This window comes from Amborella trichopoda, chromosome 9 (assembly GCF_054954075.1).
Source record: "Amborella trichopoda isolate Santa Cruz 75 chromosome 9, AtrichopodaSantaCruz75HAP2 v2.0, whole genome shotgun sequence".
NCBI classification, from domain to species: Eukaryota; Viridiplantae; Streptophyta; class Magnoliopsida; order Amborellales; family Amborellaceae; genus Amborella; species Amborella trichopoda.
Window position 1 is genome coordinate 14,950,868 of NC_142344.1, and position 25,877 is coordinate 14,976,744.

Here is a 25,877-nt window from a genome sequence, read left to right on the forward strand (position 1 = left end):
GCCGGCCTGAGACCCCCATAGCATCACGAGCAATGACAATTCAAATCCCAAGTTAAAAACTCAGTCCCCTTACTTCTCTCTCCTCGGCAATCAGTCCCCCACCATCTCTCTCTCCCTCATGCCATCTCTCCTCTCTCTCTCCCTCTCCCTCTCTCTAAAGACATGGCCTCAAAAGCCCCATTCAAGCTCCCTTGCACCACTCTCTCTTGCCTCTCACCACCAACTCCACAAGTGGTCATGTCTCTCTCGTGACCACCTCTCTCTGTCTCTCTCGCTACTACCTACCTCCACAGTGGCATGTGCAAGGCTTCCCCTTGATCAGAATACATTTCCATCGCTACAAACTTTGATTTCTTCTTGTATTTTAATAACCCAATTACAAAAAAACACAAGAAACTAATTATCACAAGCTCACGAAGAACTGAAGTAACATTGATTTTCCAAACATTCGAATGTCCCTTCTTATGAGAACTGGCACAATTGGAGATGTAGGAGCCTTTGCAGGAGTAGGAGTAGGAGTAGGAAATGGAGCTTGAGCATTAGACTCAACAACAACAAAAAAGTGCACTTGCTGGGAAGTGGAGCATGTATTCGGTGGTAACAAATTAGTGAGCTTTACTAAACCATTTAAATCAAACCAAACACACTTGGGCACCATTCCGTCAGGTACTTTTAATCCCCCTAAATTCTATAGAAATGGGTTATTTACAAGCTTTTAGTTGGAGAACTGGCAGATTGTTGTCAATGAGATTGGATGCATCATGAGCAATAAGACCCAAAACAGGAGAAATGAAAACTGAAAGTATGGCCCGGCACAAAGCAATAATAATTGTTACTATCTTCTCAAAATTTTCTCCTTGAACATCCTTTCATGTTAAAACCAGCAAACATCGAGAAAATCTGGACCGTATTAGTCACTTGCCCACATAGGAATCACATTTCCATGTCCAATCTCATAGTAGTAAGCCTTCAGTTCTAGTCAAGATGGATGTTTTGCTTCTTTCTCTTTCTACTGATAATGCTTATTATTTACAGGGAGAATCCTCCAAAGCTAAATCTTGCTTATTCTTCCCCACCATTAACTCCTTTGTTGTCATTCGACAACAAAACAAGAGCGAGAGAGTGCAGGGGAGCTGCTATCTAGGGGTTTCAAATGGGCCTTTGAGACCATTTCTATAGAGAGAGAGTTGCAGGGGAGCAGCTGACAATGGGTTTCAACCGGGCCTCTAAGGCCATTCATTTAGAGAGAGAAAGAGAGAGGCCCAACAACTTGCACGGTGAGTTTTGTTCTAACTTTTTTGTGCTGGGAAGGAAATTAATAATTGACGTTACTTGATATTTGAGTCAAGATCACCCGTGATTCTATGGGGCCTCACACCACTATTTGTGACAGGGTCTCCTAAGATCACCACTCTTATTTCTTTTACTGCACAAAATTTTCATTAAAAATAATGGCCCGGGTGCTCCTTTCTTGAAATCAATGGCTAACCCATTAGCCCCATGGCTACAATTTTCAAGGCATTGGAGCACTAACTTAAATGGCTAATAAAAAAAGTTCAGTTTATAATATTGACATTCAAAATGTAGAATCAAGGTGCATCCTTAGAATCCTTCAAAAAAAGGTTGTTTTGCTTTTGATGATGAAGAACATCTAATTAATCATCTCAACATCGAGATGTATAGATCTAAGAAAAAAAAAACAAGATTTCAATTTTTAAAAAGCATACGTGTTATTTTTATGTGTTTATAGATATGTTGGTTGGAACCATTTTTTAAGTTTAAAATTTTATGATTAGAGATGAAATAGATTCTCACACCATCTTAAAAATTTTCAATACCAAAATTATATCTCATAACAAACTTTGCTAGTGCACAATACTTTGATTGTTTAAGGTTGTAACCAGTGCTTAGAACCCAATGATTTTCGATCCGGGTCACTGATCTAGATGCAAAATCTGTTCGGACCGGTTCAAAAAATGGTATGAGGCTCATATAGATTCTCCCCTAAAACTGGCTTGTCATTTTTGTCTTTGAGCTTTTCTGATGGCTTTTGTGGTCCCCTTAAATCCCCACTCTATAAACTATTATTATATTTTTTATATTATCTTATTTAATTTTAAAATTTTATTTAGATCATCGATCAAGAAGATTTGAGAATGATCTAAATTAATAATCAAGCCGATCCAAATCGAAATGGGAGGCAGACAATGATCCGATTTTTTAAACCTTCATTAGAAACTCGTGCAAACCACACCCCACCCTTAGAAAAATGGCCCGCGCGGCTCTAGCTCGGAACCCACTCGGCCCATGGGTGGAGCACTCACTTAAATGACGCCTCCTATCGTGACTGTTTTAGGAGCCGCGAGGGCATTTCCGGGATGTTTATAAACGGCTTCATTCAAATCAAATGCAATCTCGTAGTTCGCGCGTAGTTGAGGAAGAATACGTTGCATTTTTTTTTACTTGGCGTCTCGTTGCAGTTTCCCAGTCCCTACCTTTCCTTGAACCCTAAGAATCTCTTGCCATCTTAGATCCACCACCTCTTCTCTTTTATATCATTTCACTGTCACAAATTTCAAGCTCTAATGGCTGGATCAATTCTATGAGAGTGGAAGCTCTGGTTGTCTATTATCTGATCAAGAAATAAACCAGAAAACCCTACAATGTCACTATGAAGTTTCACAGTACAAGTGACCTGCATTCATTTTGCTCCTTCCTCCTACTGCTACTGCTTCTGCGCTTTAACGTTTCCTCTTCTCTCCCGTGCAAAGATACAAGGTGCAACACTGGCAATTGCGACGAAGATGGCAGCTGCATCTGCAGGATTCCCGTCCCTTCCACCATTTTGGATGGAGATCGCCCATTTTTAGGGTTAGAAGTTTCTCAGTTTGATTATTTAGTGTTCATTTTGTTGATTTTGAGCTGTAGTTTTGGTTGATTTGTTTGGAACTAGTTCAAGCTTGTTTCAGTCATGTACTTTTGTTTGTTTTTTTTTTTTTTAAATTTTTTTTATGCATTTTTGTAATTGTAGGTGTTTTCAGTTTTTGGTTTTTTTAGAATAAGTTAAAGGGGAGCTTCGTGTGTTGCAAGAATTAGCCTCTTCTTGTTTCTGCTCTTTTTTGTATTTTTTTATGCAGTTTTTGGAATTTCAGCTGTCGTTAATTTTTGGTCAGGTGGTTTAAGAATTAATCCACAGTGGGATCCACCTAGTGCTGGGGTTGACCTTTTCTTTCGTTGTTCCTTCTATTTTTTCGTTAACTTTTTTCTGTAATATTTTTCGTGATTTCTGGTAAATTCATTTTTTAATCAATTCAGGGTTATGCTCAGCTGTGTCAGGGTAAAGCTTTTTCTTGTTTATTGTATTATTTTAGTTATTTCTTTTCAGTGTATTTTTGTACATTTTGTGGATCTTCAGCTGTAATTGTTTTATTCTTATTTTTTTCTACGTTTTGTTATTTCTCAGTGATGTTATTGTGCATTTTGTGGATCCTGAGCTGTAATTATTTTTTTGTCAATTTGTTTTCCCATTAATTCAAGGAGGGTTCACCATTTTCCAGGTTTAGTTTTTTTTTTTGTTCGATTTTCTTGTCAGTTCATTTGGGTAATTTTCTTACGCATTTTGTGTATTTCCTGCTGTAGTTTTTTTTCCTTCTATTATTTTTGTTATTTCATTTAATTGATTTATTTGTATATTTTGTGTATATTCAGCTGTAACTGGTTTTTGATCAATTTGTTTACGAATTCATTCAGAGGTTTACTTCTTTCTAGGGTTCACCTCTTTCTGTTCATTCTATTCAAGTTATTTCTTTTCAGTAATTTTTGTCGCACTGGTGGATTTGGAAATTTAATTAGCCTTTGTTCAATTTATTTTGGAATTAATTTTAGGGGGCAGTTTTGCGACGAGGTGCAGATGATGTGCGACGGAACAAATTCGTTCTGGTGTGAGCACGGGGGCACATGTGTGGAGCTTGTGCATGGTGAGAATTACAGCTGTCGCTGCCTCTCGGGGTTTGTAGGAGTGCATTGTGAGCACACTGGGGCCCCTTGTGGGGAAATATTTTGCTTCCACCATGCTGAGTGCCTTGTTGAGGGCAGTGTTTGTGAGTGCCCTCCTGATTGGAAGGGCAGCTTCGACTGCTCGTTGCCTACAAAACATGGTATGTCTTTTTGTACGTGACATGTTATCTATTTGATGCATTTCATTTCTTTTATTTTTGTTTTTCTTTTTCATTGTTGTGTTTGCATGTTTTTGGAAGAGATGGGCTCAAATTACATTGATTTTATTTTAGAATTTAATTTTTGGTTATATTTGAGGCTTATTGGGTGCATTTTCATGAACAACTATTTATTGATCTGTATGAGATCTCGGATTTTTTTCCCTTCTTAGAACCTGACTGTTCTATGGACTGATCATGAAACTTAACTCATATGCTCAGTAATTATGTTAGAATTCTTTGGAAAAGCCACTGTAGTTTTATATGTAGGTTATAATGAATAAATGTGGCTTACTTTGAACCATTTGAACTGTTATGGAATGTCGCGCCTTCTACAACTGTAGCACTTCCTGCATTTGTTGTGTGGGAAGTACGAAATACACTATTTTAGGGAAGCCGTAGTTTCCATGCTACCCCAAGGATGCTGCAGCTTCTAGGTTTGGTGGAAGAGACTGCTTTGGCAGCCACCTCACACCATTATAAATTTGCAATTGGGTAAAAGTCCTGCTGGTAATTCTATTGCCCATTTCTCTTCTCAGTACTTGTTACTACAGGCGGCACGTTCCAAACAAAGAGAAAGTATTGGCCTAGAGCACCCCAACTGGCCTACAACTATTGTTCTGGAGTGCCTTCCAAAGAAAAAGTATTGGCCCAGAGTACGCCCAATTTGGCCCATTGATTACATGAGTACGCCCAAATTGGCCCATTGACTACATGTTGATATATAGAAATCGCCTAAGGACCAGTTATTCTAGCATTGATTAGCAATCTCATGGTGATGTTGATTTACTCGAGCAATTCTATGGGAGTAAAGCTCAAAGGAAAGTTTTAGGGATTTTTGGGAATGTTTTATGGAATCATGCCTTGGTCCTAAGCTAAAACAAAGCTTAGGCTTAGGACTTGGCCCTTGCCCAAGCCAACTAACTCAAGCAAGTCACGGTGGACGTGCCCAAGTTTTGCGTTTGTCTACAACGGGCCCTGGGAAAAAAGAAAAAAATCGAAAAAGAATCCCAAAATAAATAAAAAATTCAAGTAAATGTAAAAAAATTAGTCAATAACACATATGGATTTGGATGAGAAATGACGAAGAAATCTAAGCATTGGTGGATTGGGGTAGGATTTAACAAAGAAACTCCATCCTCCCTCCCCCCTGCCCCCCTTGCCCCAGCCCCAGCCCCTGAGCCTGAAACCCAAATTTTTCAGGCCAAATCTCTCAAATTCTAGGCTTTAACTCAACAAATTAGTATGGGGATCTTGTAGAGGTTTGAATCATGTTCAACTAGAACCATGTTTCAACATGGATAGAAAATGAGGGAGAAATCAAAACGTTGACAGATTCGGGTAGGGGGTAGGGCTTATTAAAAGAAGTGCATTTTCCCCCCTAAACTATGATTTTTTCAGAAATTTGTAGGCTTTGATCCAATAGATAGTAAAGAGACTTTGCAGAAGTTTGAATAGCATTGAACCAGAATCAAATTTCAACAAAATTGGATGAAAAATGCAGGAGAAATCTACACATTTTCAGAATGGGGTACGGTTTAACAAAAAACTTGTGCTATTCACAAAAAAAGGAGGAGAAAAAATAAACACTCGATGCCTTGATCAAAATTGATCAAAAGTTTGATCATTTTTTAATCAATAAAAGGGCTTAACATTGCCAAGAATAATTGTTTTGATCAATTGTTGATCAGAACAACCAAAAATTACAGCATAAAGCTGTAAAAGCAGTTGAGCAGTGCAGCTTACCCACTTAGCAAGTATGTCCAGCTAAACTCGGCTAGGCACCCAACTGAGGTCGAGCAACTAGGCCGAGTCCGAGTTGATTTGGCTGAGACTTTGAATACTAGTCCTAAGGGGATCACGGAGCCTCTAGAAGTTCCAGCCGTTTTATCTTATTTCTTCCCTCAAGATAAAAAACATAATACTAATCCAAGATGATAGGTATTTGGACTTATAATCCTCTGTGAAAGTAATATTTATAGCAATCTGATGTGCTTTTATTGAATAATTATTGAAGTGTATGGGTAGGCTTTTGGAATGAGTATTGAAGGTGGCAACCGGCCTGGGTTGGGCCCTGGACCGGGCCAAAAACAAAAGAAAAACAAGAAAAAAGGAGTTGGCACTAATCCTAGCTCAGCCCTCGAGCCACAGTTTATGGTCAGGCCCTACTTTTTTTAGGGCGGCCAGGAGGGCCAGGCGGGTTGGGCTGGGCCACCCACCCAATTGCCAGCCCTAATGAATATAAAAAATAATACTTTTGCATGTTAGTCCATCGTGTCAAAACACTAAAATCCTAACAAAGTTTTGTCAATTGGGAATTATATGCATGCAAATCAATAAGCATGGGGGCCAAACATGAATCCTTATCATGACTTCTCTTTGCAGACAATTTCCAAATTACTTGTCATATGGTTCAAAAGTTTGTCAGTCAGCTTAATTTTATTTATGTGTGACAACAAAAATATTGTTGAATAGAGCTCATTTGTGTGCAGTATTAAATAAGTCAGATTTGGCCACCTAGGCCGTCAAATGAATGACTAGGAAGGCACATAGTTACCCAGGAAGCTGATCCACGGAGGTGGATGTTTGGGGGTTTGGGTTGGATATTGAATCCCCCAAATTGATCTTACAAAACTATATTTGAAAAAAAAAAAAAAATCCCTCAGACTCTCATTCATAAATGAATTTTAAAATTGAAATTGAATTCCTAAATGTTTAATTCTACAAAAAGATAAAACATGCCCATATCCTCAAAATCAACATTGTACATTTTCAGTCAATCTCTACCAAACAAAAGTAAGAACTGACAAATTACAACTTGCATAACCAACAAAGCTCATAAATCTAAACAAATCATCAAATATGATGAACTCAAATTGGCAAGTGAGTTTCATCATCACCACCAATGATGTCTACATTTTCATAATCACTACAAACAATGTCTATATCTCTGCCAACATTAGCTGCATCTGATGATGATGATGCCATGCTGTCATCATCAGACTTGTCTCCCTCCTCCACATGTTCTTCTACTTCCCCCTCCTCCTATGGAGCTGCCTCCTCCTTATTATCCTCCATTGCAGTCTTGAATCTCTTCCTTCGAGATTGAGATCTTGTGGCTCTCACAGGGCTTAATTGGCTTCCAGTTCCCTTACGAACTTGAGTCAAAGTCAAGTCCTCACTAGGGAATTTTGGATCCTCTCCAGCATTGACCAGCCACTCGCATGTATCATCCATATGTTTGACACAGTAATGGGTTTGACTACCTCATAGTCAATAGCATTTGTTAAGTTTCTAATTATAATGAATGAAAATGAGGTTGTTCAGTCATTTTAGCTTGAGCATGTTTCTCTTTTTTGCATGTATTTGTTGCATCAAGCATCATGTATGAGTAGAACTCAAAGTATGTATGTATATGTGCATATACACACATAAATACACACACACACACACACACACACACATATATATATATATATATATATATATATATATATATATATATATATATATATATATATATATATAGATATATACAAGTACATATATATATATATATATATATATATATATATATATATATATATATATATACATATATGCATATACTATGTATATATCTATATACGTCAACAATTGAGGCTATTTCCTTATTTAGGTAACTGATTAAGATGTTTAGGGCGAAGGGAAAAGACCTTCACATGGTCTTTATTGATCTAGAGAAAACTTATGATAGAACCTCGAAATTTAATTTGGTGGGTATTGGAAAAGAAAGGAATCTCTAGATACTATATCGACTTGGGGAGAGATATATACGAGGGAGTGCTAACTAGTGTGTGAACAACTAGTGGAGGGACGAGTGAGTTTTCAGTGACAATAGGTCTGCATCAAGGGTCAGCATTGAGCCCATACCCCTGTCTTAGTTATGAACGTCTTAACTAGGCACCTACAAGATGAGGTACCATGGTGTATGTTGTTCGCAGACCATAGTTTTGATCAATGAGACCCAAAGACGTCAACACAAAATCAGAACTTTGGAGGGATGCTCTAGAATTTAAATCTTTTAAAATTAGCCAAATTAAGACAGAGTATATGGAATACAAGTTTAATAATAGCAAGAGTATAGACGAAGAAGTAATTAAGATCGACGGCCAATAAATACCAAAAAGAGCGTATTTTCGATCTCTTGGACTGATAATCTAGGAAAATGGAGAGATTGAGGAAGATGTCACATATAGAATTAGTGTTGTGTGAGCAAAGTAGAAATATGCAACCGGAGTTTATGTGATCGACGCAATATCAATGAAGTTGAAGGGCAAGTTCTATAGAACAATTGTGAGACCGGCTTTGCTTTATAGGGCAGAATGTTGGGCGGTCAAGAAACAACATACCCATAAGATGAGTGTAGCTGAGATAAGGATGTTGACATGGATTAGGGACAAGACAAGAAAGGATAGTATTCGAAATGAATATATTTGGGAGAACTTAGGTGTGGCTTCATTAGGCGATACGATGAGATAAAATAGACTTAGGTCGGCTGGCCATGTGCAGCACAAACCTAGTAACACACCTGTTAGGAGGTGCAAATTAGTTCAAGTGGAAGGTTCAAAGGGCAAGGGGTAGGCCCAAAAGAGTATGGTTGGAAGTAATGACAAAAGATGTGGGGACTTATAGTCTCACTGTGGGTATAGCCCTTAATAGAGCATAATAGTAAACTGGGATTCTTGTAGCTGACCCTAAATAGTTGGGAAAAGGCTCTAATGATGATGTTGATGATATATATATATATATAAAGAGAAGTGTTAAAAACGGCTATAGGGAAAAATGAATAGTTTTCGCCCCACCAAGGACTTGCTAAGTCCATGGCGGTTTATTGAACGGACCCACAACGGACGGCACAATGTCCATGATGGTTTCGTGTGAATTTTTGATAGGTCCGTGACGATACCATCACGGACATGCTAGGTCCGTGGTAGTCGTTTTATCCTTGCTGTCTGATTTTTACAAATGATGAGCTTATAAACGAAATCACTATATCATTTTGCCTACAGGCGTCCTTCAAGTTCCTCGCCCCAAATGAGGAAGATATATATATATATATATATATGTGTGTGTGTGTGTGTGTGTACACACATATAATGTGTGTGTACACACATATAATGTGCGTGTGTGTATATATATACACACATATATGTATACATATATATATACATATACAAATATATACATGAGTTAAGTGGACAATCAATCAAATAAGTCGAGAAATTACCATCTCAAAGGAATTAAATTTGTGTTTACAATCAGATGAGCTACATGTCAAGCTCAATATGCGTATTGTATCCTCTAGAAGGACTAGCACTTTACCCGTGATTAGTCCACTGTGAACCTCCAACACGATCATCGTTTTCATCATCAGGATTCATGATAGGGATGTGCCAAGTGTTTTCTGCTGGCTGCCAACCTAGCACAACCTCCTTTCTCATCCGGGCTTAGGACAGGCAATGGCGGAGTTATGAACCTCCAATGCAATATTACATAAGGGGTGCGGTTTCTATAAGGTTGCAACTTTAAACAATCCAATTAAGGCGCACCCCCAAATTTTATCATAACATGTAATTTTGGTGTTAAAAGTTCTTAGAATTATCTGAAAATCTATTTTTTTATCCAATTATAAAATTTTAAACTCTAAAAGTAGTTAAAATCAAGTAGATCTACAAACATACGATAATCTTAAAAATGGATGGTTTAAATAATGTGTTGTAAGATGCACTATTTATGGGACTCAAAATCCTTTGTTTTTTCATATTCATACGTCTCGATATCGAGATGATCAATTAGAGGGTTTTTCAACATTAAAACAACCTTTTCCGATAGATTTTTGAGGTGCATTTGTAATTCTACATTTTAAGGTTTCAACCTGATATAAACTTTTTCCTTACATAAAAATAAACAGAGCATAATAGTATATAACTATATTTAGAAGTCAAATTAGATCTTAGAAGTTAGACTTAGAAACTAAGTACTCAAGTCACAAATTCACAATGAAGAAGCAAATTTTAAACTTACTAGGTTCTTTTGCTGTCTCCATTGATAATCTAAGCTTGTCCAGCTACCTTGACACTTGATCTTGTTCTTGTACTCTGGGGATGACTCTTGTTAAACACTTGTTGATTGCGGATATAAAACATCTCATAATATCAATCTGGGAATTGCTATAAAATAAGAAGGGTTGAGATAATACCTTTTGAGGTTCTATTTCTTTTCAATAATCTTCAAAATAGGAGAATAATGCTTTTGCTATATCTAGAGTTTTTCATAATTTCCTCCGTGGCAACCTCTATTGCCTGGTAAATATGATCCATAGCCAACTCCTTTTCCCTGTTCGCAATGTGCAACACCTTAACTAAAGGCTTGTAGGCCTGGGGGGACTCGGATAATCCCATTCCAAAACTTTGGTTGCAAAACTATGTCAGCCACTATTTTCCCACTTGTTGTCTTGGCCCACTTCCTTTTAACCCCCTTTCAGATACAAAGATAGCCTTGAGCTTTTCTTTTTGGGCCACAATAGGGTTCAAAGACAGATATGAGGTGGCAAATCTAGTTACCCCAGGCTACTACAAGTCCCTCTTATCTGTGAACCTCATCATAGTCAGCTCATAAGTGTGGTTGTATATGATTACCATGATGGGTTTTGCATTCTAAAGAGTTGAGGCCACTGCTTTTATCTTGCTAATCGCCTGAAGCTTGAGATTAATGTAGTGAGCCATAAGTGATGTCCAAAAGAGTTGTGGCTTCCTCATCTCCAACATTCTAGTCGCTGCCATATTGGTTCCTGCCATGTCTGTAACTACCTGAGCTACATGACTCTCCCCCACCTCAATGCATTTTTCTACCAAATCAAAAATAAACATTGCATTATGAATCTTGGCTGATGTGTCAATAGACCTCAGGAACATTGTTTCACCGGATACTTCATCATCAAGTTCGTAGTACTCCTTTGCCTCTCATTGGTCCATGTAATGGACATTATGTTGATCCCATATCCACACCATGCATCCCTATGTGTAGGAACCTTATATCCTCGCCCATATTGCCCCAATGCTTCCACCATGACCTGGAAGCTCTTCAAGCTAGCAGCTTGGAATGGAATGCCTCTTTGATAGATCCAGCTCGCTAGATATTGATCTTTCTTCTCCTTTAGTTCTTTCTTGAAGTGGTTGTTTATAGTTTTTGCCTCATTTCTCGAACTGCAATCTCAAGATGGAGGGGAGAGTAAGAATCCGTAGGCCTCCTTGCTTGAGGCCCTCTGTACCCAATCTCCAATAGCCTACTACTCGAGTCCCCTTCTCTATCATAGACTTCTTCTCCTTTTCCACAAGCATTGGCTGATCTAGTGATATCATTAGGCCTTTTTTTTTTTTGCTACTTCTTTCTTCTTTAGGAACCCTGGCAAATGGTCCAACATCTCTCTTGTCAACTTCTGCAGGGACTTAAGAACATGGGGCTACATCTTCTGTAATGCGAGTCAAATGTTTCTTCAATCTATTAATGATGGCATTTTAATGTTTCTTACAAAATTTGCACTCACAAAAATCTTGTCATTAGGATTTGGCCATGATCCATATTTCCACCTAGGTCAGGTTGTTTATTAAAACTAGAAGAAGACATCTTCACCTACTCAAATACTAAAAGACAAAATGAAGTATTTATTTAAAAAAGACATTATTACTGAATGTCAAGAAAATAAGCGCTTAGTAGTTTAAAGCCAAAAGTATTAATGCAAAATTCAATAATTTACTATTTACTTATGCAGTATTTAGCATAGTTACTGGAATGTTTTACCTCAGGTGGCGATTCTGCTTCAGAATCTTGATTCGGTGATTGGATGAATGAATCTTCAAGGAACCCGATTTTTTAAAGTTAGGAATCTCACTTCCACCTTTATAGAATCTCTATTTAAATTTTTCGGAGTATTATACAGCATCAAATACCTTGATTCATAGGAGCACAAAACCATAATTTGATCAACATGCTATCTCGCTTCCAATTTTTAAGGATCGATCTGAGTTATTTGGAATCCAGATTCAACAAAATCTCATATTCAAGTATGTATATCAAAAAATAAAATCTCATTTTGAAGTATACATAAGATAATACTTGTGTGTTTTGTGAAGACAAACATGAATTCCTTAGTGATTGGTGCCTAAAAACTCTATGGGTGTCTACAAACTCTATTTAACATTATTTTAAATTTTGAGATCCCAAAATAAGTATCTTATGTTTTAAATTTTATTATTAATAAACTGTATGTATTTTTTAAGTTAACCTTCCTCAAAAAAATAAACCATGTGTTTTACTTTCTTTATTCAATTATTTCAACCTAGAACCTCAGTAAATCTAATCTAAGCTCAAGGACTCGACCTTGATTCCAATCCCTTTCGGAACTGTGATTAAGGTCACTCAATACATCGATTTCAATACTAGGGAAACCCTTGGTAAGGTCTTTAGGACCGTTTGAGGACGTCAACTCGAATAATACAGGAACCCTGGCTATTCCAATACTTAGGGATTCTTGCGATACTCTAAAACCTTGAACCTTTTGCCCTATGAAACTTGTTTCTTGATAATTCTTGACATGGTTCTAGTTGGGTGGGTGCGTGATACTGAAAAGGTAAGAATCTCGATTCCAATTGGGTTGGAGTGCGATTCCAAAAAATTAGGAAGCTCGATTCTTGCAATATGTACGGATGATGCTTCCTACCAATAGGAATCTTCCAGGCACTTGTGATTCTGCCCTGCCGGTTCCTAAAACGCTTCTGAATATTATCATTTGATTTTGTAAATTATCAATTATTCCTCTAGGTTTTTCCTTAAAAAAAATAAGAATAATATTCCTCTACGTTGGGTGAATTCAGTGTTTCAAAATCCAGTAATTACTTCAAGTCTTCAATTGATCTTGGCTCCAATTGAGGTGACCATTGTTTGCCGGAAGTCCTTGTTGCCAACCACTTCAATCCACAAAAAGTATATAGTTGAATGCCTTCCGATTCTTGTGAAATTGAACTTCAAAATTTCTTTCAATCTTAAAAACAAATCTCAAAATCGTGTCTTAGAGACTTTCCTCTCTCTAAAACATCAAAGATGGTTTGGTGTGGTGGAATACCCCCCAAACCCCTTCTCCCCTATGGGGAAAATTCCATATTTTTCCCTTGGCTGAGAGCATTTTCCACCCGCTCCCCAAGGGCATCGTGGCACCGCCTAGGAACAGCAGGTGCCTAGGCGACGCTTATAGTGCCTAGGCGGCACCTAAGCATATCACCTTCTAAGGCGCTACACTGTGGCCATGTGTCCTGGCCCCCTAGGCGGGCTTCTAGGCCACCATGCAGCCTAATTTTCAAGTGTTATTTAAGTGCAAATATCATTGATGAATTTTGGGGTTCTAAACAAGAATCCTTTGAACATTATCTTTCTCTTCAATTGAGGAGCAGATTACTTAAGAAATGTATTGCTAGAAATTAGTTCAACTACTGTCATTCGCCACTAGCCTTTGTACTACATCAAGGGCTTCCACCCATTATGGTTCCGTAAATTTTTTAGTTGTAGGATTGTGATTAGAGTTGTAGGCTGCCTGGTTGTGTCCATTATTTGATCAACACACAAGGATGTGCATAAGAAATTTGCAGGGTCATAGGAGAGTGTTGGAAACAGGATATTAAGAAAACAACTGAGATTGATTTGAGAAATAGAAACTTTATTGAACCAAAACATTTTTGGTTTGTCTTGGGAATTGGGACTGGCGTTTTCTCAGAATCTCTATCTGTACTCAATACTTTCTAGTCTTCTTAGAGCATCTACCATGATTTTTTTTTGTTTTTTCTCATCTCTTGATGCGTATAAGGTGTGAATAGGTATAATGAAATCTTTTCTGGAAAGGATGTAGTAAAATTGACCTTGTATTGCTAAACAAAAATTATGTCTCATATAACTTCTCATTATTTCTTGAGAACAGCTGCTTCAGTTGTCAACTCGACCCATAGCAATCCGCCTCATGAAGATAGAAATGGAGATGGAAATGTAAGCTTTCTGGACCTTACTCCCTGTACATTACTCTTTTAAGCATATGGTTGATACCATTGTTTGTTTGTACCCTGTTTTTTTTGAACAACTGGGGCACGAAATACTTATATGCTGTCATAATGCTTGAGCACAAGCTGGGAGTCATTGGGTTGAAAGTTTTTCTCATCTAATGGATGAATACATGTTTGAGCATCCTGAAAAGTCATATCTAGTACCTTTTCCTTATAACTTAGAGTTTTTGTTTTGGTGATCCATTGTGATTAATTGCACAAATTGAATAATTTTCTTGAAGGACCATTTGCGGTGGTACACTCCCCCCCTTAATTTCATATTACCAAAGAGAAAATTCGAATTAGCTTGTTTGTCATGAATGTCTGACTTAAATTCAAATAATACTGTTAAAGTGCCAAGCATCCAGACATTGAGCTTTTAATTACCTGATAAAGATATGGGGTTGTATACTATGAGACCATTTATTTTTGATACAAGAAGGTCACAACTTTTCTTGGCCATTGGATATGAGATCTAATATATTAAAATGTATCATAGCTTTTGAGAAAATTTGTTTCAGACTTTGTGCTCAACTAGTGACACATCACCAACCATCCAATTTCACATCCAACGGTTAGTAATAATTGTGACCTTCTTATATCGAAAGCAAATGGTCTCATCATATACATTTCCTATGGATATTATTTAGCATAGATCGGTGTCTGAATTTTCCGGTAAATATAATTGGGATTTCATTGACCTCTGAGTAGAAGGTTTCTCTCTTTGACAAGCTTAAAGTATAAATCGAACTCATGGAAGTTTCCCATCATCCCATATGGAGTGAATATGGTCAATGTTTGCGGAGACTGATGGGATGTTTCAATTGTTGTAACTTCTTCAATGGAAGACTCATGCTTTCTGAAAATAGCCTTGAATGAAGAATGCAAAGTGGCTTCACATTTCCACCATGGACCGTAATTTTATCCTTCACATTACATTTTTCCGCAAAGCTCATTCCCATTTCTATCTGTTCTATGATTTGTCAGAACACATTCATTCATGCAAGGGATAGGTTAAAGTCAATGTTACTATGACCTTAAGTTTGATATTCTACTGTTAAACTGGTATGAATTTCATGACAAAAAATAAGGCTAGTTTCGGAAAGAGCTTTTATTGCAATTAAATGCAATATAGCTGAAGGTTCTATGGTGGTCCAATGGGGAGGTATTGGCGAGTGTTTTCCAACATCATTACAATGGAGATAATTCAAAATACTGTTCCAATTCCCTGTTAATGAAACAATGAAAGCAAAATATTTGGAAGGATTCTTTTCTTAGTTGTCCCACTGTATTGTCTTTAACTACAGTTCAACAGTTTATGTTCAGCAGTGAAGATCATATTGTAATTCAGATTGCAAAGGTTTTGGTAAATTCTGTTTGCGACAAGGGTGGCTGTCACTTCTCACATAAAATCCAGATGACATTGAAATTGAGCTAAGAGAGGTCTTAAACCTGCTGTGCAGGGTTATCTCGATTTCTTGGGACTGCCTGGCGTAGGTTGCCTAGGTTTATCGCATCTTAGATTCATATGATCATAAAATAAAATAGAGTTGATGTTCTTATAGTTTCTCTTGCAATACTTAAGAACCTCTAGTACTTTGTTGGAGGTAGTAGGAAAGAGTTGATGTTCTTATAGTTTCTCTTGCAATACTTAAGAACCTCTAATACTTTGTTGAAGGTAGTAGGAACCAATGCTGTTGCAATGTCAATAATATATAATCCCCAATTTCTAATATTATATTGATAATTGCAAGAACAAAATGGTGATAGAAACAATTATAATATTTCTTGTAGGTTGCGCTTTTGCTAGATTGGCGCCGTTATTGTCATTTTCCTCACCTTCGTTAATCTTTTCCCATCAATTCAATTTTCTAGAACCATCTTTTTATCTATATGCTCATTAATGTTGTTTCTTTCAATGAAAGTATCTTTACACAAGAAGCTACTTATAGGCTTCAATAAATTCTCTAAAAACAAAAGATAACTTGGAGCTGAAGAAAATTATTCAACATTGTACAAGCATCTAAAAGGGCTTTCATTTTCTTATAGTGAATTCTAACTCTTTAATAAGACAACAAAACTTAATATTAACCTAATCATCCTAAACAACTCTATGAAATGGAAACATGAGACAAATCGTTACCTAAGAAAGTTAAAAAGAGATTTAAATAAAGCTTTTCAATTATGGTACTCTGAATTTGTAACATGTATGAGAGATGAGGAATCTGTTCAAATTAAATACTGCAGAGATCCAATATTTTATGTGCTTATGGAACTCCATTTTAATATCCATTGTTATACAGATTCTCAGAATTTATGATTTCCTATAATAAATAAAGAAAGGTCCACCAGGGATATAAATTATTGATATCAAGGATATTAATGTTATGAACTTTCTAACCCTTTTATGAGAAAACTATCCGAGGAATGTAACATTTGTGGACATCCTTTTGGATTTGCCCATCTTGGAAACTAGAAGTTTTTTTTACCAGGTCCTTGCATCATTATTCTAAAGAGAAAACATCGCCTTTGGTTTAAATCCATGCCAAAGAAACAGGTAGTGCCCTCTAGTCTTCAATATTGAATGGATCGTAGAACATATTGCTTAGACTATATTAGGAGATATGATCCTGTCCTTTGATTGCCCCTGATAGAGGAGATATGATCATTGCCTCTGATGGACTGCTTAAAACATCTGGTTATAAATTGTGTATCTCTCTAATAATTAATATTTCAATGTTCAGTGGCATTATATAGTAGTATACAAATATAAAAAAATTGTATAATCTTCTTATTTAAATTTTGTTTTAATTTCGTTTGCTACAACTCTTGCATTCAGTTTTTTTGAGCTGACTTGGATAACTAGAAATTTATATAGGATGATGAGAGAAAGTAAATGTATTTACGAAGCTGAATAGCTTTCTATACGAAATTTTTGTATAATTTCCTTCTTAATTTTTTTTTTAATTTCTTTTGATACAAGGGTGCAAATTCTCGATAGCGATATTGAAGTTTTCGAAGTTGAATAATTTTTTCATTGTTTTAGACTTGAGAGTCCTACTCGGACTTGCGTGAGCCACTACCTTGTCAGTTCCAAAGGATCCCTACTCATGTAACCCAAGTCTTTCACTGAGTTTGCTGAAGCATTCCCAAGTCTGTCCGAGTCTTTAAAATATCCAGTGATTCTAGTCTCAGTCGTGACCTTCAGATTTCAGACTTGGCGAGCTAATTTGGGCCGCCCTCACTTGTTTCTATGTTCGTAAACACCGGTTCTTCTCTTGGGAAAATTTCATTATTTGTAGAGAATTTATTGAAACTTATAAATAGACATTCTATATAAAGACCCAGGAATAAGGAAACTTCCATTTGAATCCTTACCATTTTGACACATGGTGCATGGATAAGAACATGGTTTTAAAAAGTGTAACGATGGTCAAGGGTTTGTAGATGGTGAGTGTGACTTTTCTGGAATTTGACAATGAAGACACCCAATACAACAAAGATACCTACTTGTAAAAAACATTCTAATGATTTACATTTTGAATGTGTTCTCATTATTTGGTACGAATCGTTAGAAACTTGTGTTTAAAAAGTATTGAAATTTGAAAGTGGAATGATATTGGTTCCACTATTTTTTATGATTTTTATATTATGCTCGCACCGGAGCATATATTATACCCTTGCTTCCTTGGGTAATAGCGCTACTGAGGAGGATTTCTTTTATCTAAATTTTTGGATCCACAAAATCACCATATGACCATTTCCAAAAAGAAAAAATTGGATTTTGAGTTCTTTGAACTCAAAATCTTATATCTGAACCAATCGAAAAAATTGGATGGTCTTTGTTCAATTTTTTACGACATTATTTTTTTTGGGCATATGCAGAGTGCAAATTTGAATTTTTATTTATTTTTCTTTTTGGATGTTGGCCGCTAGGTTGAAGAGGCTACTTCCTCAAATTTTGGGAGCCTAATAGTGCTCCTAGATTGAATTCTACATGAGGAAGTGAATGGAGGAAATGTTCTTGGGGAAGTATAGCATCTTTTGACCGTATTTATTATGTATGAGAGATCGGTATTAAAAGATAAATCATAAGAATGTCAACAGCATGAATGTTTTGGGGAAACTATTTATTTATTTTTGGGTTACCATGTCCTGGGGTTACTATTTTAAAGCTAATAATCTTATGTACTTCTGGCCTGCTGCTGAAATATAAACTATATCTAGGAATGTAATATTAATGGATAAGGTTTTAGATTTACCCATCCTCAGAACTATCTGTTTTTAGTGGTAGGTCGGTGTATCCTAAAATCAGGCACTCAGTAATCTTCAATTAAAAGACCCTAAAACTTGTTTTGAGAACACTTCAAATTTAAATAAGGTTGAATATCTACAATTTCAGCAGGCAATAACAAGTGCAAATTAACATGCTATTTACGAATTTGCTTTAAAATTGATGGGTTTGGTTGCTTTTAAAGCCCGTGAGAACATGTAAATGTAATAAATATAGTACATTGTACACTTCAGTGGTAGTATATGATTGGTTGATTGACCAGGGTTTGGTAGTCTATAGCCCTAGCATTGTCCAAAACCCTTTCCTTTGGACATATGCACTACTGTTAAGGGTTTCTGGAGGTTCATCCTTTGTTGAGGTTGGAGAGATGCCAAAAGGTGGTTTAGGGTAGAAGAGCTTCGTGATCTCCTGTGTGTGGTTGTAGCCTTGGACCAAGGGCCAAAATCCTCAGTAGACTCCCGAATGGTATGTACAAATGACAACCATATTTTGAGAAGTAACCCTGTAGAAAGATACATGTACATGTGCATAGAGAGAGTCCCCTTTGCACTGTAAGGATACATGCATTAGACTTTCTTTTAAGGGGGGAACCTGTAGTCCACATATTGGATTCGTGATTCCACTTTTTATTGGCTGTCTTTGATGGGTAGGTCATGGGTCCCATTGGGTTGGTTTGAGAAGTTAGTTGCGGATCACGGTTTCTAGCTTAGATGGAGTGCCCTGATGGTCGCTTTTCTTGATCCCTTAGTACCAATCCACTTCTAGATATATCTCTGAGTGTCTTTTAGAAATGTTTTTTGAAAACCTCAAAATTATTATTTTTCAGCTTTAATTATAGTTATGTGATTTTTAGAAATTTTTTAGAAATTTTAAATATTTATTTTGTGCTATAAAAAAACTAGAAAGGGAAGATTGATATTTTATAATTTACTTCGGGTAATATCTCTCTCATGTTTCTTCCTTAAAGGGTTGCACGCCAACTGAGGAAGGCCACATTCCCAACCTAGGTTTGAGTGAGGTGTTGCTATATCGTGCCATACCCTAAGAGCTTTCAGAAAAACCCCTAGACTTAGTTCATGCTCTACTACCCCAATTCTTTAAAGGTTATTGCCTAAGGAGCTTCCTAGTAAATAGAATTCTTAGGGCCAAAGGTTCAAGCAGTGCATCGTCGGTGTGGTAATCAGGTGTGGGGTGTATTCAGTCCTAAGGGGTTGACCCTAAGCAAAGTTTAGAGTCTTCCTAGCAATGATTTATGTATTTTCTGATTAGAAGTTCTAGATTTATGTTTATTTACAAAAACCCTATTAGTATTAAAATTCAAATTTAAAGGTTTCAATTCAGCCTTTGATGGAAGTATATTCTCTCATGGCTCAATGGACTTAGCTCTCTCTCTCTCTCTCTCTCTCTCTCCCCCCAACAGCTAACACCCATAAAAATTAGCCCATTTCACCTTTCATCTTTCTTTTCAGGGTCCAAGTTCTCAAATACGCTCTTGTTTCTCTCTCTTTAATGGCTCCATGAAGAAGACTAAGACTTTAAGAGGAGATCTTGGGGAGAGAATGAAAGTTAGAGACCGAGAGGCACTGCGAGAGAAAGATAGAGAGACAGTTATAGAAAAGATCCCAAGAGAGAATAAATGGAAGTTATAGAGAGAGAGAGACGAAGTGAAGAGAAGATGCTTGAGAGAGAGGAGTGAAAATGAGAGGTTTTAGAAGTGAGTGTATGTGTGAGAGAGAAAGAAAAGAGAGAGTGTCACAGCCCTGCCTCTTGCCCCCTTGTCGTACTTACCGTAGGGCAACAGGGTATGGGGCTGTGACCAAAGGTAGCGAATGCCACTCAGGGAGGAGTGCGCGCTTTTTAAAAAGACGGAATCGAAGCAAACTACTAAAGAAAGCCAAACTCCAACCACAACCATACATAAAGTTGGAGAAAGAAAGCCAAATTATATATAATTCCAGAGTAATACAAATTGTCCAAGGCACCAAAGGGCCAACAACAAAAATAGATAGCTTCACAACAAAACAGCTATATGGCCAATTGCCATCTGACACCTACAATCAAAAGGAAGTTCTTCGTCCACTGTGGGTCTTCAACCGTCAGTTGCGATCACCCCGACCGTCCGTTCTCGACTCGCAAGCTATCACTCTACACTTAAGAAAGTCAAAGGAATGAGCTATGAAGCCCAGCAAAACACCATGCATTCTTGCCTATACACTATTATTTACAACTGTCCCCAAGATTCATGCAGGTTTCAACATGGAATCATGTATATCAATTTCATTAGCAGTATGTCGTAAGTGATTTCTTTCATGGTGAAGTAAGCAGAAATCATATATCAGATATCCCATGAGCTAACAGTCTATCAAATCTTTTCCATTAAAATAACAGATCAATAAATTCAGACAAACATATATTAACTATATGCAATCCTAATGTTGCATACTCCCAAAGTAGTAGCCCAATCAATCAGGACAAGCCAATCCCATTGCTTAAGACTTCTATCATTTTTCAGGAGGGAAGACAATGACAAATGGATGACCCATTTCGTAATATCTTCACACACACACACACACACAGTCCCCAACGCACTTTGGGGCTTTTGATAGGCAGAGGCCTTGCAAGACACGACCCTCTCCTTATGCCCTTTTAACGGGAGAGCGTTACACTACCACTGGGTGACCCAATGCATAGTGCCCATATAGATTTGGAGGGTGCAACCCACCCAAATATTCACATTCACATCCTAACTCCCGTCCTATCATGAGGAGTCAGGGAAAGATCTCAACTGCCGGCACAACTTTTTTATCATATTACATTATATTATACTACCAACGGATGACCCGTTGCGTAGTGCCTTATTCCACATTCTTATCATACAACATCGTACTACCGATGGATGACCCATTGCATAGTGCTTCATATCACATCTGAGGCATGTCTGATTGCAACCATGCACATTCACTATCACATAGGCATGTCTTATTAGAACCATGCACATTCATTTTCTCATAAGCATTCACTATTTCATAAACATTCACCATTTCATAAGCATTCACCATTTCATAAGCATTCACTATTCCCTGGACATGTCATATTTCAACCATGCATAGTCAATAATTCATAAGCATGTCTTATTACAATAATTCACAAGAGAGCAGAAACTTCAGTATGATAGCCCCTTAGAAAATTGGCCATAACTTCCAATCCACAAATAATTTGCTATAGTTCCAAAACCATTTTGAAAATAGGCTCACGCATCTTTCATTTAAAAGTGGTTTGGCCCCAATCAGCGACATATTGGTTAGTGAATAGTTCCACATAAAAACATATAACAGTCCTGGAAAATAGCAGGAATTCCAATGTGACTGTCTCTTAGAAAATTGGGCATGACTTCTAATCCATAGAGAATTTGGTTATGGTTCCAAAACCATTTTGAAAATAGACTCACTCATCTTTCATTTAAAAGTGGTTTGGCCTCAATCAGGGACATAATAGTTAGTGAACAGTTCCACATAAAAGCATATAACAATCCTGGAAAAGAACAGGAATTTCAGTGTGAAAGTCTCTTAGAAAATTGGGCATAACTTCCAATCCACACAGAATTTGGTTATAGTTCAAAAGCTATTTTGAAAATAAACTCGCTCATCTTTCATTTAAAAGTGGTTTGGCCTCAATCAGGGACATATTGGCCAGTGAACAGCTCCAATTAAAAACATGCAAGGTTCCTGTAAATTTATTTGAAAGTTTTGCAATACTTCAAAGAATGACTGATAACTTCCCAACCTGAATAGGCATTAACACAAGGTATTTTCTATCTTAAAATAGATTCACATTGGTGCTTTCCCACCAATTTTTATGACCAACAGAGATGTCTTCAAGACACAAACTATCACACCAATAAGAGTCACGGTTCTAGAAAAACAGGGCACAATCTAGCATAATTTCATTAGTATACATCCACCCCATATTTACAATTACATTCACATGTATACTTAGATTTCATACTAAGCAATCAAACAAAATTATGGATGCTAGATCGACTTACTTGTATCCAAAAGAACTCCAAGTTCGCGACACAAGTTCCCCACAAATGCCAAGCTTCCAAGGACGGCCAAGCCTAAGGTTCTAACTATTTGAAAGGAGGTTGTGAGAGAGAGAGAACAAAACTCTTGAGAGGGGTGTGAAGGGGGGGTTATATAATCAAAGAGGGGGAGGCATCAAGCAGGTGGCATACAAGGGGCTTCAAGTGGCATCCAGTAGCATCTAGGTGGCTTATAGTGGCATACAAGTGGCGTACATGTGCCACATGGCACTCATAGAAGTTCCCTGGACAGCCCTATACATTCACTCTTGGTAGCAACACGCACGGCAAAGTCGCACACGGCGGTATCCTCATCACGCACGACGGCTTCCTTGTCACGCACGGTGGCTTACAAGTATGGCGGCATCCCTTGCACACACACGGCGGTATCACTTGCACGCACGACGACATCCCTTGCACACACGGCGGTATCATTTGCACGCACGACGGCATCCCTTGCACACACGATGGTATCACTTGCTCGCATGGCAACATCCCTTGCACACACGGCGGTATCACTTGCACGCACAGCGTCATTCCTACTTAATGCCGGAAAAGTCCCGGTCCTCATACACAGAGAGAGAGAGAGAGAGAGAGAGAGAGAGAGAGAGAGGCGAAAGATGAAAGGTTTTGAGTGAAACCTACAGCCACCCAAAACCCGAAGTTCAAACCAAAGCCCCAACAAAAGGATAACTTCATATGCAGTACAGCAAAATCAACTTTTTAAAGAGATTGAGTTATATGGGAAGCAAGCAAGAAGACTATCGCAAACTAATTTTATTTATTAATAGATAAATTTATTGCAAATAATTTTATAAGGGATGCTACAAACCATCAAATAAGTCTTTATGCAAGTATTTTTATTGTAACATTGCATTATTAGTTATAATGAGTTCATCAAAAATTCCAAACATACCCAATAAAATGCATTTATCAAGCCAGTGTTGTATAGTTGGATTTTGTTCTTGTGATCCCAGTTGAAGTCACGCGTTCTCCTCTTTAATTCCTTATGCCATGTCATTTAACATGCTGCATGCCCTGGCATAAGGTGTTTACCCATTGGGATACCTTTGTTCTTAGAAACAAATATTGAAGTGATAATTCTACCAATGGGAGTTATTTTATTGTGATAAAAGTAGTTTATTGCTGAAATTAACCCTTCCAATATTGTAATGATAAACGGAGTTTATTTCTTTTTCAGAAATCATATTCGAAATGTTTGATATGTCTTTAGGGATTAACATTAACTCAATAGTTTAAGAGTTGAGTTGTTTTAATTGGAAAAGAAGTCTAGTTCCACTTCATTTTCTAAAGGTTTCCATTACCAATCACAAGATAGCGGGAGAGAGATGGTTTTCATATGGTTGATAAAACTGTCTCCTATTTATAGTTTTTCTAATAAATTCACAACTAGAAGGGTCTTCCAACCAAATCCTATTTCATTACCCTATGGATAGAATTGCGTTATACAATTTTGTTGAACTGGGTGTCCATTCGGCCCTATTAAGAGAGGGCAAGTAATGCTATGCTATTTCTGCTATCCTGGTCCTATAGAGGTAAAAGCAAGGAATATGCTGGTTGAAAGCTAATCCCTAGAGTAATGCTCTGTATACATCCTGATATCTAGATTATTGGACTGTTCACCAATGGGTTTATTCCCTACATGTGTTGGTTTACTGTAGGTCTTGATTTGGCTCGTGCAATGGGGACCAAGTAGGCTGTGCAATGATATTTTCATTTTCTTGTATGGAAGCGTGTATTTCTGATACACTTTGTTGAATCTAGTAATGTTGATATTGTGCTTTTAAGGAGTTACTAAATAGCCTTTCTTGTGTAATAAACTGTGGGAAGGGCAGCCTTCATTTTGTTCATGAGAATTAATATTATCTTAGATTTTCTATTGCCCTATCAAAGAACTGCTAAATACAGTGAGTGCAAATTTGTTACTACTTCTTATTAACGTGGTTGGTTAGAAAGAAACTGAGATTCTGTTAAAACAAATTGTAATTTACTGCAAACTTTCTTCTCACACATGTTAATTGTGAAAATTAGGTGTGTCACAATGTTGTAAATCCCATGCGGTTAACCCATCATTAAGGCGGGCCAAGTGAATAACTGTAAATAGCAACCTATCATTTTACAACTGGAACATGGTTAAGCATGGGTGAATAATGGTTTCTCACTCATATATTTGTAACTTTTCTTGGGGCGATGGGCGATGGTTGAGCAGGATGCAAACACAAACTAGGTAAAATGTGAAATCTAAGACATTGGTTTTGGAGATGCCACAATTGTTTGGATTGCATTTGCAGCACTGTGGCAAGTATTGCATAATCTTGGTATTGGTCTACAGTCACTTGGTTTAACGCACTATCTAAAGATGCAAATGTCAAATGTGTTATTTAGAAAATGTTATATTCTCTTTTATTATTTTCTTCTTCCATTTGCATTCTTATTGATCAATAAACAACTTCCCATTTGTTCTTCCAACAATTCAGGTATGTCTATGTTTTTTACTTTCCTTCCTCAAGATGAGGTGTTGCTTATATTTCTTTTGGCAAGTGGTGTATCTTATCCCCTACTACTTCCTGACAAAATTTATAGTTCTAGGATTGTTAATTATTACATTTTTCCAGTCACATTATGTGGTAATGAGGTTGCTACTGATGCAGCTGGGATAGTAGGACAAGCTTTATAAGTTTTAATACTCTCTTCTTGCATCCAGATACTTGAATTTGTGCAATTCAAGCTGAGATTGTCTGTCATTGTGAAAGAGTTAACTGATTTGATTCTACCATGTTTTATGCAGTGGTATGTGACATTCATAATTGTATGTTCCCTAGGAGCAATTGCTGGGGCTGTTATTGTGGCCAAGAAATATTACAAGAAGCCGGAATCGATGGCCCCCAAGTTCCAACAGCTCGCACAAGTGCAAATACAAGGATTCTTGGATGATGATGATGAGGAGGAGGAGAATGATTGCCTTAACCCCCAAGTTCCTCGCAATGATAAATCACACCTTTAGCTTAGGATCGTCATTCCAAGTCCTAGTTTCCTCCTCCACAGCATTGTTGATGACCTGGCATAGCTGTTGTAACCTTGATAAATTTCTTCTGTTAATTGAATGAGAAATGCTTTAAGAGCGATTTGATCAGTGCCAA

General features: G+C 37.2%; 1 protein-coding gene across 6 annotated transcripts; it reads left to right on the forward strand.

Moving 5' to 3' along the window:
• On the forward strand, positions 1 to 25,877 carry LOC18424454 (uncharacterized). Of its 6 annotated transcripts, XM_088846519.1 has the most exons (6): positions 3 to 666; positions 1,036 to 1,277; positions 2,772 to 2,871; positions 3,886 to 4,157; positions 14,224 to 14,288; positions 25,526 to 25,877. In XM_088846519.1, exons 2-6 carry the CDS (start codon positions 1,208 to 1,210, stop codon positions 25,739 to 25,741), a joined length of 723 nt encoding a protein of 240 aa, XP_088702645.1. In that variant the 5' UTR covers positions 3 to 666; positions 1,036 to 1,207; the 3' UTR covers positions 25,742 to 25,877. The 6 variants fall into 6 exon arrangements, with proteins under 6 accessions (XP_088702646.1, XP_088702645.1, XP_020532284.1 ...); XM_088846520.1 differs by lacking the exon at positions 2,772 to 2,871 and having other exon boundaries at positions 1 to 666; XM_020676625.2 differs by having other exon boundaries at positions 23 to 1,277.